Source organism: Lynx canadensis, chromosome D2 (assembly GCF_007474595.2).
Source record: "Lynx canadensis isolate LIC74 chromosome D2, mLynCan4.pri.v2, whole genome shotgun sequence".
Classification (NCBI taxonomy): domain Eukaryota; kingdom Metazoa; phylum Chordata; class Mammalia; order Carnivora; family Felidae; genus Lynx; species Lynx canadensis.
The window spans coordinates 25,065,751-25,085,153 of NC_044313.2; the positions used below are offsets into that span (position 1 = coordinate 25,065,751).

General features: G+C 42.1%; 1 protein-coding gene and 1 long non-coding RNA gene across 2 annotated transcripts in view; one reads left to right on the forward strand and one right to left on the reverse strand.

Annotated features, from left to right (window-relative positions):
- CFAP58 (cilia and flagella associated protein 58) overlaps nt 1–12,525 on the reverse strand; it is a 104,163-nt gene extending 91,638 nt beyond the window's left edge. Inside the window, exons 1-5 of the mRNA XM_030335515.1 lie at nt 12,372–12,525; nt 6,491–6,772; nt 4,274–4,422; nt 1,431–1,587; nt 450–644 (exon numbers count right to left, since the gene is read on the reverse strand). Of these exons, the coding sequence (XP_030191375.1) occupies nt 450–644; nt 1,431–1,587; nt 4,274–4,422; nt 6,491–6,772; nt 12,372–12,380 (792 nt within the window). The 5' untranslated portion in view covers nt 12,381–12,525. The remainder of the gene's footprint in view (nt 1–449; nt 645–1,430; nt 1,588–4,273; nt 4,423–6,490; nt 6,773–12,371) is intronic.
- Nucleotides 12,526–13,406: 881 nt separating this feature from the next.
- LOC115527731 lies at nt 13,407–18,980 on the forward strand. Its single transcript, XR_004344247.1, has 3 exons — nt 13,407–13,592; nt 15,081–16,500; nt 18,441–18,980. It is a non-coding gene; the product is annotated as an uncharacterized LOC115527731 (long non-coding RNA).
- Nucleotides 18,981–19,403: the final 423 nt, after the last annotated feature.

Sequence of the window (19,403 nt, forward strand, 5' to 3'; positions counted from 1 at the left end):
ACTGTATGAGTGCATTTCTGTAAAGTGCAAAAACAGACAAAACTAAACTCTGCTTAGGTTTCAGAATAGAAGTGACCTTTAAGGGAGAGAGTGACTGGGAGGGGGCACAAAGGGACATCTGGCATACTGTTCCTTGGGCCTGGTGCAGGTGACCAAGATATGTTCATGTGGAGAAAATTCATCAAGCTGTACACTGTTGACTTACACACTTTTCTATGTGTATATTACACATCAACAGAATGTTAAAAAGAAATTAACCTGTTGGAGCTGGGGGAAAAAAGGTCATAGATACCCATACGAGCTCTTCAAAGAGCAATGCAGTGCCCAGTGCTGTGTTACCAACATCTCTAGTGCAGAGAGTCTGCTCCTTTCCAGAGAAAACTCAAAGTGTTCCAAAGGTCCCCTTCTTGTTTTTGCGAGGACCGAGGCGCAGCCCACACCCAGCGCACCTTCTGTTCCTTCAGCTGCTGCTCCAGCTTCTGAAGCTCCTCCTTGCTCTTCTGCACATACTGCTGCAGGGCCCTAATTTCTGTCTGCCTGGTGTCCATGTCTGTCTGAATCTGCCTGAGCTCTTTCTCCAGTTTTTCCTTCTTCCGAGACTCCCGTGATGCTTCATTCTGACGTTGCTGTATCTCTTGCCGGAACTAGGGGCACAGAAAGGATAGGGGAGGAAAGGGATGAAGCCCTCCCCAGGACAGATCTCAACCAGCTGAGCTGCTCCTCATCTCAACTCTTCTAGTTTCGGGACAGTCACCTCGTGGTAGCCTTTCCCCTGCAGGACAGTCATCTTTGAACCCCAACGTTCAAACTTTTCGAGAATGTTCTGTGTTGTTTTCCAGAGCCTTAACACCAGACATCCACCCTAACGGTGGGAACAAATCCACAAAGAATGGTATAAGATCCAATTAAATAAAGAAACCCAGAATTCTAGAGAGTTAAACATTGAAAGAATTCACCCAATTCTCTATCAATAGGATCTAAATAAAATGTCGCCAGTTACCCTAAACATTAAATTATGTTTCACATGAGTCCTGGATGTTATTACATAAAGCATTATAGCTTTATCATGATGGTCAAAAATCTATGAAAAATCTGTTATCTCATGCTCAAAGTAATCTCCTAGGGGTTGCATGTGTGTATCATCTATTTGACTCCTGGGTTATTATCAAAAGTGTTCAAAAGAGGTCCTTACAAAGGAGAAGGGCCAAGGGAACTACTTGCACCATCACATGTCTTAGTGACTTCTCAGACACAGAATGTTGAGAAGAAATGAACAAGTAAAACTGTTCTTGTAAGAACAAACCAGACAAATAAGCAGACCTGTGGATGCTTCATTTGGGCACCAGGGGGTAAATCTGAGAGAGGAACAATATGGGAAGGACTTCTAGAAGGTAATGTTCTTTCATCTTGCCCTCCACGACAAAGCAGACCTGACTGATGGTTTGCTCTGCCTCTTCTCTGCATCGCTCCGTTTCCTGCTGCTGTTCAGTAGTCTGAGCTAAGGACTCTCGTAATTTCACCACTTCTGACAAGAGCTGGTCTCGCTCCTTTATCACTTCTTCTTTGAACTTCAGTAAATCTCGGATACTAAAAAAGAAGAACACAGGAGTCAGACTAAAAGGCCATCTTCTCAGGAGCCCTTCCTATCACCCTCTGAGCACATTTTCATGGGAAAGACTTTAGGTCAAGGACCAACACCATTCAAGTGTGAAAGAGAAGGACCTTTATGCCCTGACATGGGCATGGTAGCTGCTTGTGAGTTGTTAACTGAAAAAGACATTCCAATAATAATATATATAACATGATCCCTTTTCTGATGTTTAAATAATTACAGTGTCTGCATATAGGTGTATGTGTTTTATAGACATTTTTATAGAAGTCCAAGAAAATAGATCCAAACTGGTAATTGGTAACTGGTTATCTCTGAAAAGTAGAATATAGGGTTGGAAGAGTTAGAGGGGTAATTCTTACTCCTTAGTTGCCACACCTCTGTATTATTTGAATTTGTTACAATAAGACTATACAGCTACTGTCAACTCTTGTAATTAATCCTAAAGAAAATGTTAATTTAAGAAATTATTTGTTTAATATACCCAGGGGAGGGCTATGATCACAACTATAAAGTCTAAAATAAAGCATAAAAATAAGGAAATAATACACATCACCAGTTTTCTAATCATTCACCCATAGAGATTAGTTTCCACCAAAGGGATGCAACTCTGATAAAATGTTCCCAAGAACAAAATTTGGAAATCATTCATGTTGCCAGCTTTTGGAGAGTATGTGATGATATTTGTTGATTTGAATTGTTAACCAGTTACTTCCACATTAAAAAAAAAACATTATTTATGATTTGGCATGACTTTCTGCAGAATTAGTGTTCTTGAAATAGAAAGACTGTGTCTGATCTGACCTGTGCAGCAGAATGAAGGTCTAGAACAAGGCAGCCACATGAGAGTTGAGAAAATAGAGAACTTGAGGTACTCACTACTAAGTCATCAAATGACCATTGGAAGCACCTCTGACAATGTTTATTTACCAACAACTTTGGTAGAACATAAGTATTTAATAAGGAACTTTCAGAACTGCATTCAACTTCTTCTCCAGAAACAAAACTTCAAATTCTGAGGTTACTCTGAAGACAGCTACACCTAAGCACATTGTTAGGGCTAGATAGTTTCTTCAGTTCTCCTCCTCACTGTGCTCCAACTCTCATTAAAACTCCTAACTGATCAGTTCCCTCACATTGCTCTTCAGTAGTTGCTCTGATGATGCTTGACTCCTTTAATGAGAAAATAGAGTCCATTATGACAGATATCACGTCTTCTTTTTGTTTTTCCTGTTCCTTCCTCCAACCCTGGCACCTAGAACTATCTCTCAACATTGGATAAATGCATCTAGAAAACATAAGAAACCTAGGCAGCAGTTAGAGTTGGTGAAAAATGCCTAAGGAAGGGGCACCCCGGTGGCTTGGTCAGTTGAGTGTCCGACTCTTGATTTCAGCTCAGGTCTTGATCTCAAGGTCATGAGTTCAAGCCCTGCATTGGGCTCCACACTGGGTATGGAGCCAACTTAAAAAAAAATGCCTAAGGAAGTGTGTGATCATTCCTGACTCATAAACTAATGCAAGGTTTTGCATGCCTTGCACAGTGCTAGACACCTAGAGGGAAGGTAAAAGTGTCTTCCTTCAAGAGTTTGTAGCCTAACGGATAGTGAAGTATTTCAACAAATAATTTCAATACAATGTGATCAATGCCATACTTCAGATACATGTTGGGTTCTACAGAAACAGAGAACACAGTGACTCTCACTGAGGCTAGGGGTAGGGAGGAGGTTGAAATAGAGGTGCCAACAGTGATGAAATTAAGAGGTGTTTGAGATGGGTCATGAAGGGTGCATAGTTGTTTACTGTGTGGAGAAATAAAGAAAAAGCATTCCTGGAATAAAAACAGCATGATCAAAGGTATTGAGGCATCAGCAAGCATGGTGTTCCGGGACATGAGTCTAGCAAGGCTGGCAGACAGATCTATGTAGGGCCCTAAAAGACATGTTCATGACTGGGCTGCATTCTTTGGGAGTGGGGAGCTATTGAAGGTGTTTGGAACATGTGCTGGAGATGGGAGCACTCAGATACACATTTCAGAAGCCTAAATCTGGTGTGTGGAAGATGGTGAAGAGGGGATATGTCTCCTTGAAGGCAGGTAGAACAGTTAGCAGTCCATCGCCAAATCCAGCCAAGAATGGGGAGCCCAAAGCAAGGCATTAGCACTGATGATAAGGAGCAGGGAAAGACACAAGTGATGATTAGAAGACAGAATCAACAAGACAAAGCTTTCAGGGTTAAAAGAGCGGTCTAGAATCTGTTTTCTGGCCTAGAACCAGAGAAGTTAGAAGAATGGTGATGGGACTAATGGGGGTTCAGAGCATGGGAAGGGGCTGGAAATCAGAGCAGAAAGGCAGCGAGTTCCATTTCACACAAGTTTGAGAGAAAGAAATCTAAAATATTTACTCATTTTGAAATTATAGTACATATTCCTGCAGAGCCAAAAGTTTAATATAATCACAAATTATGAGTTCTTGGGTATGGAGAAAGGGAGCATTAAAAATAAAAAATAGCAATAGATGGAAAACAATCTCTGGGAAACTACCAAAGAAGAAGACTGTTGTATCATAAAGAATGTTCAAGGTGACACGGCAAACCCCAGGCCATCTGCTGAATAAGGGGGCCTCCACAAAAGCAAGTTCAACATACATTAACAAGTCTATGACCTACTTGCTATCCTGGTCCAGTGACAGTCCAGACCCCTGCTCGACTAGTTTGGTTAAGTTCACTATTTCCTCTTTCAGGGCAAGGATCGTCTCCTTTGCCTTCTGCTCTTTGTCATAGGCCGAGTCCACCATCTTCCAGGCCTTTTCGATTTCCTATATGGGCCACGGCACATCAGTGAGAAAAACCAAACTAGGATCCAGATGCAAGATAAACTGAGTAAATAGAATAATAAAACAACTCCAATATAGTTGTCATTTATGGGGAAGAAGATTATATATTATACATTATGCATTCCATTTATACTGACTTACTAAATTGTTCAACATGAGCTAGTCGATACTAAACAGCAGTGTTAGAAGGGGTCCTGGCAAATGGTATTTTTCCTTGTGTAGGAGAGTGGGGTTACAAGGCTCACATCTTGCAAGGGCCACTATAACTAGGAGGATATTTCTAATAAAAATGTTAAGATAGGTTTACAAAATTAAAAAACGAAAGCCTATGTGTTTTCCAAGCCCAAGTATTATGGAGAAAAAAAAATAAGGAGTGGCCTTGGATCCAAGCCCTGAATTTGAAGCTCTTGATTGATTACAAATTTTTAAAAAATCTATTTTGTAGTCAGGTCTCAAGTAAGGGGTCCTGGATGGCTATGTCAGCTTTAGAACAATTCATAGCAAGGTAGTCTTTGCTGTCACCTAATTGTACATAACAGCCTTGGTAATTCCCATTCCAGAAATCCACTCCCAGATCTTCTCATCAGATGCTCACAGGGGAAAAGCAAAGCCCTAGCTGGGAATGGGAACAAGGACTCATGCAGTTTTGGCTTCCTTACTATTATTAAATCCAATGTGGAATATTAACATAAATACTTAAAAGTGAATTACAGCCATTCAAATAAGTGAACAAAGCATAGTAAATGTTGTAACAGCCTTCAGTTTTACCCCACCACTCCATTTTCTTGCTAAGTTCTGTCAAGTGCAATGTGAGTCCTTCGTAAAGGTAAGAACCTATAAGCTTAAGGTGAAAACATTCCGCTTTTATGTTGACAAGGAATAAAATGAGTGGAAGAGAGTATTTACACAAATTCGTGCTCACCATTACATGAAAGAGAGAGAGATGGATGAGTCTTGGGTAACTTCACATAATTTAGTGATTCAAAATAATTACAGGGTATATTTTTCTGTAACAACAATATGTACTATTTTCAGCAAAACAAATGAAGGATATTTAAATGAAAATACAATTATACGAAGTTTTGTCCAAATCAACTTCACCAATTATATTTTAACCAGCTCATGACTTCCATTTACAGTTTTTTAATTTGCAATAAAAAATGGTTTTTTTTCCTCATCATACAATGATTTAAAGCCTTCTTTTATTGGTTTTCCAGCAAAGAGAAGAAAATGACAATAGAAAATAGCACTTTAAAAAAAGTAAATTCTAAGATAACAGATGTCATAATTTGCACTGGTCTTGGAAATTCATTTAAATTGCCTGATGTTTCATTGTATGATATCAAGGGAATTATCTAAAAAGTTTATGAGTTATTTTTTACCACTCGGGTTTTAATTATAAATTAAAATCTCTCAACTTCTTATCACCCTGAGAGCAACAAGGAACATTTACATTTTACCCTCAAAATAATGCAACACACTTGAGGATGAAAAACTCCATGGTAAAGTAGAACCATGCTTCCTCAGTAGCCCCCAGACTGAATCCCTGATCTCCCATTATGAGGAATTGGGAAGATCAAGGAGGAAACAAGATCATGAAAATTACTATCTAGGAATTCTCAAGGCAATTTCTTCTAAAACAGTAGGAAAAGCAGAAACATGAAAATATCCTTCAAAAAATATCCTTCACAAGCTATCATCATGAGATATTTAATTACTCATCTTCTATCAAACAAGACATACCAAGGTCAGGTCTCTAATATTACATTTCCTTACTTCTCATTCTTTCTGCTAACCCAGTACTTCTTAGAAAGCAAGCCAGCAAGGTTCTATATTATTCTCTGCCCAGTGAAATTCACCAGGCTAATTATTTCCTTTGAAAATAACATTATTCCCTAGGCTTAATGAATATATAAATCATGTAGATTTTTACTTAATAACTCACTTACTACCAGCCTAGAGCTGCCAATATAAGGAAAGAATGACGTTTTAAATATAGGATGCATTTATGGCAGCTCTCCGTAGGCTCTGTTTCTATGAGATCACTGACCTTCTTCAGGGATGCAATGGTGGTCTGATCATCCTGGGAGAGCTTCAGGGCAGTGGCAACCTTTGCAGAATTAACCACAATCTCTGCGTTTAGCTCTCTGCATTTGGCCATCAGACGCTTTTCATTGTCATAAGACTTTTTCATGACAGCATGAAGCTTCTCATATTCAATTCTAAATTTCTCCAGACTTTTATCTCCTGAAAGTTCATTGAGAACCTCCTGAAAATCCCTTTCGATTTCTTCAAATGCAGTTTCTTCCAGCACTAGTTTCTCACTCTTTTCCTGTACAAAACAGCAGGAAGGGGAATGAGTATTACAATATGTCTATGTTACTATTCAGGGGTTGATATTATTATCTATGAATACAAGACCTTCATAGAAGCAAAACAAAAATCACTGAAAAAATAGAAACATTAAGACTATATGTTGGAAAGACATCTTGTTCATCCCCTGATGCATGTATATATGTACACATATGCATTAGGATAATAATATTTCCTACCACATGGTGTCAAAGATCAGATTAAATAGGATCATTCATTAGGTGTGTTTGGTCGGTTAAGTGCATGACTTGATTTCAGCTTAGGTCATGATCTCATGGTGTGAGACTGAGCCCTGAATTGGGCACCATGATGACAGCATGGAGCCTGCTTAGGATTCTCTCTCTCGCTCTCTCTCTGCCTCTCCCCCCTCCAAAATAAATAAATAAACTTCAAAAAAATAAACAAACAGGATCATTCATGTTAAACACTTGGTCAAGTGCCTGGCAAAGAGGAGGCACTCAATAAATTTTGATATCTGTTATGATTATTCCAAGCCCTGATTTGTTTTCACTTTGTCCTGCAGAAGAAAGCCAAGGGATATTATGGTCAGATATATGGAATCTTGGTGTGGATACCATGAAATCACACGTACTCACAATGAACCCCATCCGAAATAGTGGAATCTTCTCCTAAAAGCTATTCCATCATTTTTATCTCTTAAAATGATAAGACAAGGTCATCTTCACAGGTGTATTGAGATGCCCTTTGTGCAATGCTCACAGGTCTTCTCTAGATTTGCTTTCCATGATCAGCTGGACAACAAATTATTTTTTTTTTTAAAAAAGCCTGGACATACAGATACAAATCAAACACATCTGGCTATGACTTAGATGAGAACTCGGAGTTAGTTAAATAAGATTTTTTTTCAGTGTATTTTATTTATTTTGGGGGTGGGGGGAGAGGGTGCAGGGGAGAGACACAGAAGAGGGAGAGACAGAATCCCAAGCAGAATCTGCACCAATAGCACAATCTCACCAACCGCGAGATCATGACCTGAGCTGAAATCAAGAGTCAGACGTTCAACTGACTGAGCCACCCAGGCACCCCAAGAACTCTTATTTCCCTAGTGTTAAGGGTTGAATTTGTCTCCCAGAAAGGTATGTTGAACTTCTAACAGCCAGTACCTATAAATGTGACTTGTTTGGAAGTAGAGTCATTGCATATATAATCAGTTAACTTGAGGTCACACTGGAGTAGAGTGGGCCCTCATCCAATAAGACTGGTGTCCTTATAAAAAGAGGGAAGACTGTAACTATGTGTAGTGATGGATGTTAAACTTATTGTAGTAATCATTTTGCAATATATATATATATATATATATATATATAATCATTATGTTGTACAACTAAAACTAATACAATGTCACATGTCAATTCTATCTCAATGCAAAAAAGTAGAGGATGGGATTTGGACAGCGACACAAACACAGGAAGGAAGAAACACCACGAGGGGCGCCTGGGTGGCTCAGTTGGCTAAGCATCTGACTTCGGCTTAGGTCATGATCTCACAGTTCATGGGTTCGAGCACTGCATTAGGCTCTCTGCTGTCAGCCTGGAGCCCACTTTGGATCCTCTGTTTCCCTTTCACTGCCCCTCCTCCACTTGTTCTCTCTCTTGCTCTCTCTCAAAAATAAATAAACATTAAAATAAAAATAAAGAAAGAAAGAAATACCACATGAAGACAGAAACAGGGTGTAAGCCAAAGAAAGCTAAGGATCACTGGCTGCCATCAGAAGCTAGGAAGAGGTAAGGAAGAATTTCACTTAGAGTCTCAGAGGAAGCATGGTCCTGCCAACATCCTGATTGCAGATTTCAACCTCCGAAAGTGTGAGACAAGAAGTGTCTACTGTTTAAACCACCATGTTTGCAGTACTCTGTTATGGCTGAGTAACAGCCTAGTAAACTAATACACCTTCTCCTTGTTAGACACAGCACAATAATGAAAAAGAATGGGGGTGGTTAATAAATTTCTTCATTTATTCAGCAAATATTTATTGAACATCTGCTATTTGTAAGTTGGAATGAGGGAGCCTTCGTAGGAGGTACCAAGGTAAGAAATAAACAGCCCTCCCACAGGGAATTTATACATTAATAGTTGATGGAGTATGTTTTCAGATAGTGGAAGTACAGAATTTGATACATGCCATAAAATGGATTCAAAATTCTACAAGGGCCTATAGGAAGATGGAACTACTCCCAGCAGCAAGAATGAAAGCAAATTTCCTAAAGGAGGTGGTATTTGAGTATGCCCAGATGGGAGAGTGAAATATTCACAGGTGAATATGGAGGGAAAAGGTATGCCTGGCCCATGGCAAAGCTTGAACAAAGGCTCAGGCCCAGAAAGTATCCAGGATTTGAGATTGGTTAAGAAGCTCAAGTTGGGGGTGTTGTATGTAAGTGATGAATCATGAGAATCTACTTCTGAAGCTAAGAGCACGTTGTATACACTGTATGTTAGCTAACTTGACAATAAATTCTATTTAAAAAAATAAATAAATAAAAAGCTCGGGGCGCCTGTGTGGCTCAGTTGGTTGAGCGTCTGACTTCGGCTCAGGTCATGATCTCACAGCTCATGAGTTCGAGCCCCGCGTCAGACTCTGTGCTGACAGCTTGGAGCCTGGAGCCTGCTTCAGATTCTGCGCCTCCCTCTCTCTCTGCCCCAACCCACTCGCATTCTGTCTCTCTCTCTCTCTTTCTCAAAAATAAATTTAAAAAAAAATATTTAAAAAATTAAAAAAAAAACTCAAGTTGGCTAAAGAGTAAGAAGTATGACAGGGAGAAGGAAAAAGAAGACTAGACAGGAAGTTAAAGACAGACTGGAGGCCGTGAATGGCATTCTAAGGAACATGGAGTGAATTAATCTGTAGGCCACACAGACCCACTCAAAACTTCTGATCTGATAAAGTTTGAGAGGACTTATTTATGTATGCAACATTACACTTTGATATTCTACATGAAAAAGAGCTCCAAGATCGACACTGTATTGCTAATCAAAGAAATCAACTGAGAGGATCTCCAATCCCAAAAATAAAGTAAAATTTAAATTCACCCTGCAGAATCTGGGTAAGCAGTCTAGTTTACCTTCTGCCTTAACAAGCCTCACTTGCCCAATACGGAGAAAGTCTATGTATTTTTGGTTTTCAAAAACACTTGTACTATTGATTTCTAAAGATTACATGCAAGCAAAAAGAATCCACATCTTAAAGTAGATGTGGAGTACCAAGCCTACCTATAACATTTTGTATAACATTAGCACTAATGTTAAACTCAACAGAGATTTTCTTCCCAATGAGAAGCAGCTTACTGTAAACATCACAACACAGCAATTCCACAAAGAAGAAAAAAATCGTATTAAGGAAATATGGTGGTGCTGCCGCCCTGTGTTTTCCCCTTGTTGATGCTAAACATGAGCACACACAAAAATTTATCATAGCAATGTTCTCAGTTCCATCCGTGTAAATGGTATTAATGCCAACACTTGATCACTAGCCTGATGATTTGTTTGTAGACCAGGTTTTCCCTGTACACCTGGCACTTAGCATAGGAATGGAAAAATGTCAAAGAAAGAAAAGGTTTTTAAAAACATTCACGAACAGATTTGTTCATATTGTCATTTTAAAAATATACTACTATTGGGGCACCTGGGTGGCTCAGTCGGTTAAGTGTCAGACTCCAGATTTCCACTCAGGTCATGATCTCATGGTTCATGGGATGCAGTCCCATGATGGGCTTTGTAGAGTCTGCTTGGCATTCTCTCTCTCCCTCTTTCTCTCCCCCTCTCCTGCTTGCTTACTCTCTCCTTCTCTCAAAATAAATAAATATCCATATATGTGTGTCGTGTATATATAAAAGCACAGCAAAAATCATCTCTGAGCTGTGACCCATAACCAGTTGGTGTCTACATTGTTAGAGCATACAATGATACCTACTTTAGAAGCATGATTTCAACATGAACTGGTCAGAAAGGAACTATGATGTTCCTTCATTCAACACCTGTCTATTAAGTGCTTACTATCTGCCGGGCACTGTTGTAGGTGTTGGGAATATCATTCATTGGGGAGAACAACAAGGAAAAAGGACAAGAGAGTTGCAGTGACAAATGAGGCCAGAGTGGAAATAGAGACTTGTGGAAGTAGAGGTGAGGAAAACCTGGCTGAGATCAAGTGAGAAGAAAAACAAAAGAAGGCAAGAAATGAGGGGCGATAATGCAGGGGAAGGGAGACTGGGAAATAAATTGTTAATGGTATTGGTATCTGGGCTTATGTGTGGAAAATGAAGAATGAAATGAACCAAGATGACTGGTGAGGGAGAAAAGGAAGGTATGCTAAAAATCGAATAAAGGAGAAACTAAAGGAGAGCTAGAAGGAATGGGAGGAAGAGATGGGAAGAAAAGAGACACGAGTGAGTGTAGGTAATGGGGTGAGTATTGTGGCCACCACAGTATGGATGTGTGAGGCACCTACCTGAGAGTGAGGAAGATGAGGGTGGGAGAGGGATTGTATGATAAGAGAAGGAGGGATCTTTGCCCACAGGAAGGAGGGACCAAATATGGAGGAGATGGAATGGTGAGGGATGTGAGAAGATATGAGAAGGAACTGGAATAAGAGTGGGGGCATGATGGTGATGAGAGAAGCGGGGACCGGTCTGGTTCCCTAGACATAAAACCTTGAGAGTGCCCAGGGCTCCTTGTTCAGATAAGCCCCCACCTTTGGTTTAATGCTCTGCTGTCTCACTTTGGAATCTTAATAATTTGTTGACAAGGGGCTCTGCATCTTCATTGAGCCTCACAAACTATATGGCTGACCCTGGCTGGGACTGATCCTGTGACGTGTGAGATGAGGGAGGGATCTGAAGGGGTGATGGAGGAATAGGGTATGGCCACGGTGAATGGGGACTGTGACTGACAAGTGATGACAGGGACATGAGTTTGTCCAAATTACAAATGAAGGTGCTAATGGACAAAGGATCAATAAAGAGCTACAGAAATGGTCCCTTATTGGTGAGCCTGAAGATGGAGTGTGCTACAAAGTGAGCTAGAAGATTTTACACAGTGGTCAATGACAACATGGGGCATTGGTGATAGGTGAAGAGCTTAATGAAGATGTGTCACAGCAGGTGATGATAGGGAATCGTGGAGTGACAGGTGGACAAGGGTCAGTGAATAGTGGTGACGGTGGGTATCTATGAAGCCTTCCTCCAAGTCCCACCAATCAGTGAGACATCAATATTTCTACGTACCTCTCCTGGGCTCAAAACCTTATGGCTCAAAATCTAGGGGTGGGTGCCTGTCATGTGTGAATCTGGGAAATCATGAATTTCATACTATGTTGAACACAGCCCGTTTTAAGAGTGGGGTTGGGGTGTGTCCACCCAGTTGAAGGAGGGACAGGAGGTAAACACTGAGGGGTGGGGTGAGGCTGCGGGTGCGGGGAATAGGATGTTGATGGGAGGAATGTAGGAATCAGCGGATGTGACAGCGGAGAAGTCAAGTCGACAGAAGAGGGTTGATGGGGAGGGGACGAGCGAGAGACGACAGAGAGAGGGGCACTGACTCCTGACCTCGGCCATCCTGACGCTCTCTGGGGGGTGGCCTCAGAGGCTTCTGTGGTGATCGCGGAAACCGGGCCGGAGCTGCGGATGGGGCTGTGCACTACCCCCGGCGTCTAAAACAGCGCCACGTTATTGGTATCCCCCGCAGGGGGCCGAAACTCGGCCCTCGGCGCGTCCTCCCGTCGCCAGGCAACCGCCACGCCCTCTGAGGAAACTGGAGGACTTCCGAAAGGGGAGGAGCCTCTGGGGAGGGCACCCGGGAGGCGTCCTAAGAGGCATAGGCAAACTGCCCTGTGTGGGGCGGGACCAAGGGTGTGAGGGGCGGGGCCCATGAGAGGCTGGGCGGAGTCCCAAGGTGCCCTCGGAAGTTGGAAACTCCGAGGAACGAGAAGGCGCAGCGCTGGGAGGCCGCTAAGGCCAGAGGAGAACTAACGCCTAGATGGAAAGGTGGATCAAAGGCTTCTTGGAAGGGCCGGAAGCCACCCTCTGCTCTCCGTGACAAAGAGACTCCGTCGCGGGAACAAGAAATAATCTCCGTTCGAGTCAACTCAACCCTAATGAAGCAGCTACTGTGTGCAAGATACAGAGGGGAAAGTAAGGTGGAGAAAACACAGACCCTACTTTCAAAGGGTTTAGTCACCAGTGGTAAGAATAATAGGGCGCAGCGCTCGAAGCACCCTGGGAAAACGTATGTGGAGCCACATCATGGAAAGTTGCCTTTCATCTAGGGCTCCTCTCAAGATCATTTCGTTTCCCTCTCCCCCTCCTCCTCCACATTCTTTAACCTTCAGGTACAGAGGGTAAACAACTTGGCTCATGAAATATGCAAAACCCCTCTTGTTTTTTTTTCCCTTTAACCCCATCCTTACTCCCATCCCTCCTCAGCCCCATAAACATTCATGCTACTGTGCTTGAATATGCATTTTTGAAAAGTGTATGCATTTTTATTAGTGTATTTTTTAATGATATGGGACTTTAGGATGATCTTATTTTCTACTTTTTTTCACTCAATATTCTTTTTATGAATCTATTCTTTTGCAGTTGGTATTGTAATCCTAGTTTATCGCTTCTGATTGCTGCACAGTATTCCATATTGGACAGCAATACATGTGACTTCCATTCCCCAAATGGATACCAAGGCTACCCCTACCTCTCAGCGATAATCATCCTCGTCCATGGTCTCTTGTGGACCTATGTGTAATTCCTCGGCAACATATGCCTAAAAATGAGGTTGGTAAGTTATAGGGGATGTACAGGGCAATTCACATTTGGTTATGCAACTTGTCCTGCACAAAGACATCCAGCCATGCACCAATGGGAGCTGGAAAACAGCTTTCCTATGTCATGTGCCCTGCTGAAGGAAGATATGCCCTTTTCTTCCCCCAAAAGCTCTGTTCCCTAGTCAAGTCACGAACCTGATAGGCTATTACTATTGAGAGGGTATTCCTCTTTCAAATTCATTTGCCCAGTGGTAGACACTGTTTTCCAATGGCACAAAGGTGCCCAGTAGCCTGCTAGGAGCCCTGGGTACTTAACTTCAAGTACTGCTAGATGGCACACCAGAATTATTGCTCTACACTATCCTCCAGTGCACAGTGTGAGGGTTTCCGGCCCTACTCTCATCCTTACCAGCACATTGTAGGTTGTTTATTCATCAACACTCACATAGTGTTTACCAAGTGTCAAATACTAAGTGCCTTACAAATACTGACTCATCTAATTAGCCAATTTTCTAAATTCTGTCAATTATCATGGAAGTAGTGTCAACATATTTTTGCTTTACTCTGCGTTTCTCTGACTCCTAGTGAAATTGAACATTTCTTCATACATCTATAAGCCACTTGGGATTCCCTTCTGTGAATTGTCTATTTATAGCCTTTACCTATATTTCAGTTGCTCTTTTTCTTTTTCATTTGATTTGCAAGAGGTTTTTGTACATTAATCTGGACATTAATCTGCTTTCAAAGACTGAAAACTTTGCTTGCCATGTCCTTTGTAAAACAATAGTCCTTCATTTTGTAGCCCTTCATTGTATGTGTGTGTGTGTGTTTTACTTTTTACATGCTTTTCCAGTATGATTTAAGAAGTCCTTCTCAACCCCAAGGTCATAAAGGTATTGTCTATCATTTTCTTACATTAGTGTCATAGTGTTACTTGTTAGCATTCAGTTCTTGAGCCCATCTTACTTTTGTGTATGGTGTGAGGTAAGGATCCGATTTTTTTTTCTCAGAGGAGTGAGCCCATTTTCAACATCTTGGTTCCCAAATATAGACAGTTCTGCACTGAGCTCTGTGGTTTGCTCCTGTGCTAGTACCACAAGGTTTTATCATGATGGTTTTATAGCCAGACATCATGACTGAGGGCAAGTCCCCCACTCCTACTTCTTCTGTCAAAACGTCACTGGCTAATCATGAACCTCCATCAACCCATATAATTTTCAGGATGTTTTCAAGTTCCTCATGAGAAATCTTAACTGGAACATTAATGAATTTATGATTTAACTTGGGGAAAATTCACATTTGTATAATTGTATCTCATTCATGAACAGAGACTATATATCTGGTAGACAAAAAAGGACATAATATGGCAGAGGCATAATGCACTATGGAGGCAATGGGAGAAGTGGCAGCTGAAGCTGGAGGATCAGGCTGAACCAAACTGCAAGCCAACCTAATGGAAATGAGAACACAGGGCTCAGGCTACTTTGTGTGTTTACAGGAGATCCAATCACACGCTGGGACTAACAGGTGGTGATACCATCGTGATCCAGAGAGACTCCATAACATTCCTGAAGGTACATAACAGAGAAAGACCTAGAGGGCCCTGGCCACCCATATCTTGTATTGGTATCAGTTGTAGTGCTATGTCTTCTCATTTCCCAAGAATCTTCTGAAGGATTATTTTACAAGCAGATGGCCTGCCAAGGTGACAGAAATTAAATCCAGAAAGCACTTCTTTAAAGCACCTGCTGCATTGTAAGTACAAGGCTGGCCAGAGGAACCACAGAGCCAACTAAGACAGAGTCACTGCCCTTTGCATTCACAATCTGGCTTTGGGGGAAAGAGAGAAAAGACCGTCTACAAGTAATCCCAACACAATATGATGGCATAATTTAGAACATGCCATGCCAACAGCGAGCACTATGGGTGCTGGGTCAGTCTAGACACTGATACCTGAGAGCATTATTTAAAATATGAGGACAAAAAGACCTTAACAAAGGAAATCAGGGAACCACAGGAGGTGGAAAGGAACATGACACATTCAACTCACAGGAAAGAGATGCAGGTGACATCAACTTGGATGGATTAATGGATGAGAGGATGGGTGGTTTGACAAATTAATGTATGCTGATGAAAGAAAGTGCTTCATTTCCAATTTTCCAGATTCCTGAAGACCCTGTTCCCCTTTGTTGTTGTAATAAAAAGGAACACTAGGTGGCATCACACTACCAAAAGTTCTCACCTTTTAAAGCCTCCAGGAGACGCTCATCCACCAAGATTGGGTCAGCCCCTAATTTAGACAAGTAAGAGTGCTTCTATCAATTTCATTTCTCATTACATCCACTTCATTTATTTACTGAGCCTCTACTATGTGCCCAGCCTTGTGCTGCCTACTGTGGAGAATATAAAAGGAGTTGAATCGAGGATCTCCTCCCAAGGGAGCATAAGGAGAAGCAAAACACGCATGGCACCCCCTCCCCCACACAAAAAAATTGTAAAACACTCCAAGGCAGGATGTGGTAAGCACTGAAATGAGGATGTCGGAATATAATATCCAGTGTCATCTGACCCCTTTGACCTTCTGGTGCCTTCTCCCACCGCTCACTTCTTGCCCCAATGGCTTCTTTCAGTTCCCTGTATGTCATGTTCTTTCCCACCGCTTGGAGTTCACAGAGGTTGATCTTTCTGTCTGGAATACTCAACCATCCCTCTTCACCTGGCTAACTCCCGTCCACCCCTCCTGCAGATTTCACTTCCTTGGGGAGAGATTTCCTGACCATCCTTCAACACCAGATTACCTTTGCAAGTACCATGTATTCGACTTCTTGGACCCTCTCACAATGGTAGTTAATCATGTGTTCATGGAAATGGTTGCTTAAGATCTGTCTTCTCTACAAGCTATCAAACAAGAAGGCAAGGTACATGTATATCTTGTTCAGCCCTGTCTCCATTGGTATTGTAGGCTGAACTGTGTCCCCCTAAAACTCATATGTTGAAGCTATAACCTCACTACCTCAGAATGTCACTGTATCTGGAGATGAGGGCTTTGTGAGTTAAAATAAGGCCATTAGGGTGGGCCTAATACAGTCTGAATTGTGTCCTTACAAGAACAAGAAATTTGGACACACAAAGAGACACCAGGGACGCATGTACACAGAGGAAAGACATAGTGAAAAGAAGGGCATCTGCAAGCCAAGCAGAGAGGCCACAGGAGAAACCAAACCCACTGACACCTTGATCTTGGTCTCCTAGCCTCCAGAACAGTGAGCAAATAAATTTCTCTTTAAGCCACCCTAGTCAGTGGTACTTTATTATGGCAGATGAAAAAACCAATATAAATGGCCATCACTCCTCTCAGTTTACAACTATTAAGTAAGTGTCTATTGAATGAGCTCTAAAATAAGGAAGAACAGTGAAGGATAGCATATTAGGAAAAGCTACATGGTAGACATGGCCCTTGACCTTGACCTTAAATGATACAGATGGCTCAGAGAGTCATGGAAAAAAATAGAAGGAATCCCAAGTATGGGAAGTAGCATTGGGCACATACCAAGGCAAGAATGTAAAAGTCCTGCTATAGGGATGGTGCGGTCCCTCTCAGGGGCCAGTGGACACTAATGTTGAGAAGAGGGTAGGTGAATGGTGGAGGTTTGGAAGAATAACAGAGGCATGGCTGCAAACTCAAAGACCAGGGACAGCCAAGAACACATCCATTCACTCTGCCAGATAACTTGAATATATGATCATGAACTGTAATACCTCTGCAAAGCTCTTTGTTTAAACCTGGATATAAGTGCTTCCTATGGCACCCTGCTAGGATTTCTAAGCTGTGTGTTGTGACTCATAATAAGAACAGCTTTCTGTACATAACACTCACTTCTTTAGTAGCACCCAGTGAAGATACATCACAGAACTCCAGAAAAGCAGAAAGAAACACTGAGATGTGGCTCTGCATGGAAAGTCCCAGCCTACGATGCAAAGCGACTGTGCCCTAAAGGAAACCTGCTCCTGCAAGGGATCAGAGAGGTCCTGGAGCCAATTTGGAGGGAGTCCACACAGCCCACAATTCCTTTCTCTGAGACTAGTAACTCCCCCCAGGAAGTATGTTCCTTCCTGATGCCAATATGTTATAGATGGCCCTATCTGGCTCCCTGGGGCCATAGCTGAAGGGTCGGGTAGAGACCTGATCCACCTGAGGTCAATCCCATTATTTTTCCTGGGGATTTATAAATGGGGTCAAGAGTTGCAAGCCACTCATTGCTGGGGCCTGGAACTGAGTATGTGAATCCCAGGAGAGGCAGAGAAAGGTAGGCTGAACAGAGGGAAGAATAAAGCAAATGAACGTGGGGAAGAATCCACAGGCCCAAGAGAAGGAAGCATTGGGGGAAGGAGCCTCCCTGGTTGTTGATGCCTCTTCAGAGCCTGGTAACTCCCTGGGGAGGCCTGGGAACACCCACACTCTTGAGTCCTGCTAGATACAACCTCCTAACAAACTGACTTCATTTGTTTAAACTAGACAGAGTTAGTTTCCATTGCTTATACCCCCAAGACCCCAAAAGTCCCGATCAACACAAATCCTGTTTATGCAGGCATTCTTGCGATGTCGCTTGAATTTAGTATCAAAACTGCATTTGGGGCCCCAAACAACATGGCAAAAACTGCCCCTGTCATCATATCTAACATTTCTCCCCCGGGCTGTTGGGAAGATTACAAGCCCACGTGTTACAGAAAATTGTTGACATTTATCAGCCGACCCCCTGCTCACCTTAGATGACAGAACAGAGTCCCAGCTGGCTGGTGCTCTCCAAGACTGTGCGGGCCATATTTTATTCCTTTAATCTATCTGCTCCTTTTCCAGCCTGCTGCAGACCAAACTTAACAGAACATTTGTTGAGCGTTTGACATCGGTTCCCGAAGGATCTCCATACAAACTCCACTCTTGATACTGGAGGAGGCTACAAAGCTGGGGCACATTTATCAGGAAAATTGAAAGATTGGCCATGAAGCGGAAGCAGTGGGCCATCTGCCATTGCAGGCGATGATTTTTACCAGAAGGGGATGACAGTGTCACAACCACGCAGTTATCCAACCTGCCTTGCATTTCATTGGCTTAACAGCAACTGCGCTTTTCCCAGTCGGATTACTTTTGGGTATGAGTGGTTCATTCAGTTGGTGCTCTTGCTGGAGAGGCCAGGCCAAGACTGCAGTTTGGTGTTCCTCCTAGAACCAGGGAGGACTTACACAAAGTCACCAGCTAACCGGATTATTCAAAAAGACTGAGTAGCTCCACACAACCTGTTCCCACTACAAATGAATAAATAAATGAAATAAATTAATGAGTGAATAAGTAAATAAATAATTCCTTTAAAACATCAAAGCACAAATCCCTTGTCTTATTTCTGCTCTTTCCTGAAAACACCATATTTTCAAACATCTCTAGACTTTACCCATTGTCATGGGTAAAGTCTCCATTCCCATGTCAGGAATATCCTATGTCTCCTTCTTTGTCCAGTTAGTCTGTTCTTTTTTTTTTTTTTTTTAACTTTTTTTGTCAATATTTATTTTTGAGAAAAAGAGAGAGAGAGAGCACAAGCCACGGAGGGGCAGAGAGAGAGGGAGATGAAGAATCTGAAGCAGGCTCTGCTCTGACAGCGCAAAGCCCTACGTGGGGCTTGAACCCACCAACCATGAGATCATGACCTCAGTCAAAGTTGGACACTCAACCGACTGAGCTACCCAGCTGCCCCCAGTTAGCCTTTTTAAAACTCAGCTCAGTGTCACCTCCTCCAGGAAGTCTTCCCTAGTTAGGTACTCCTCCTCT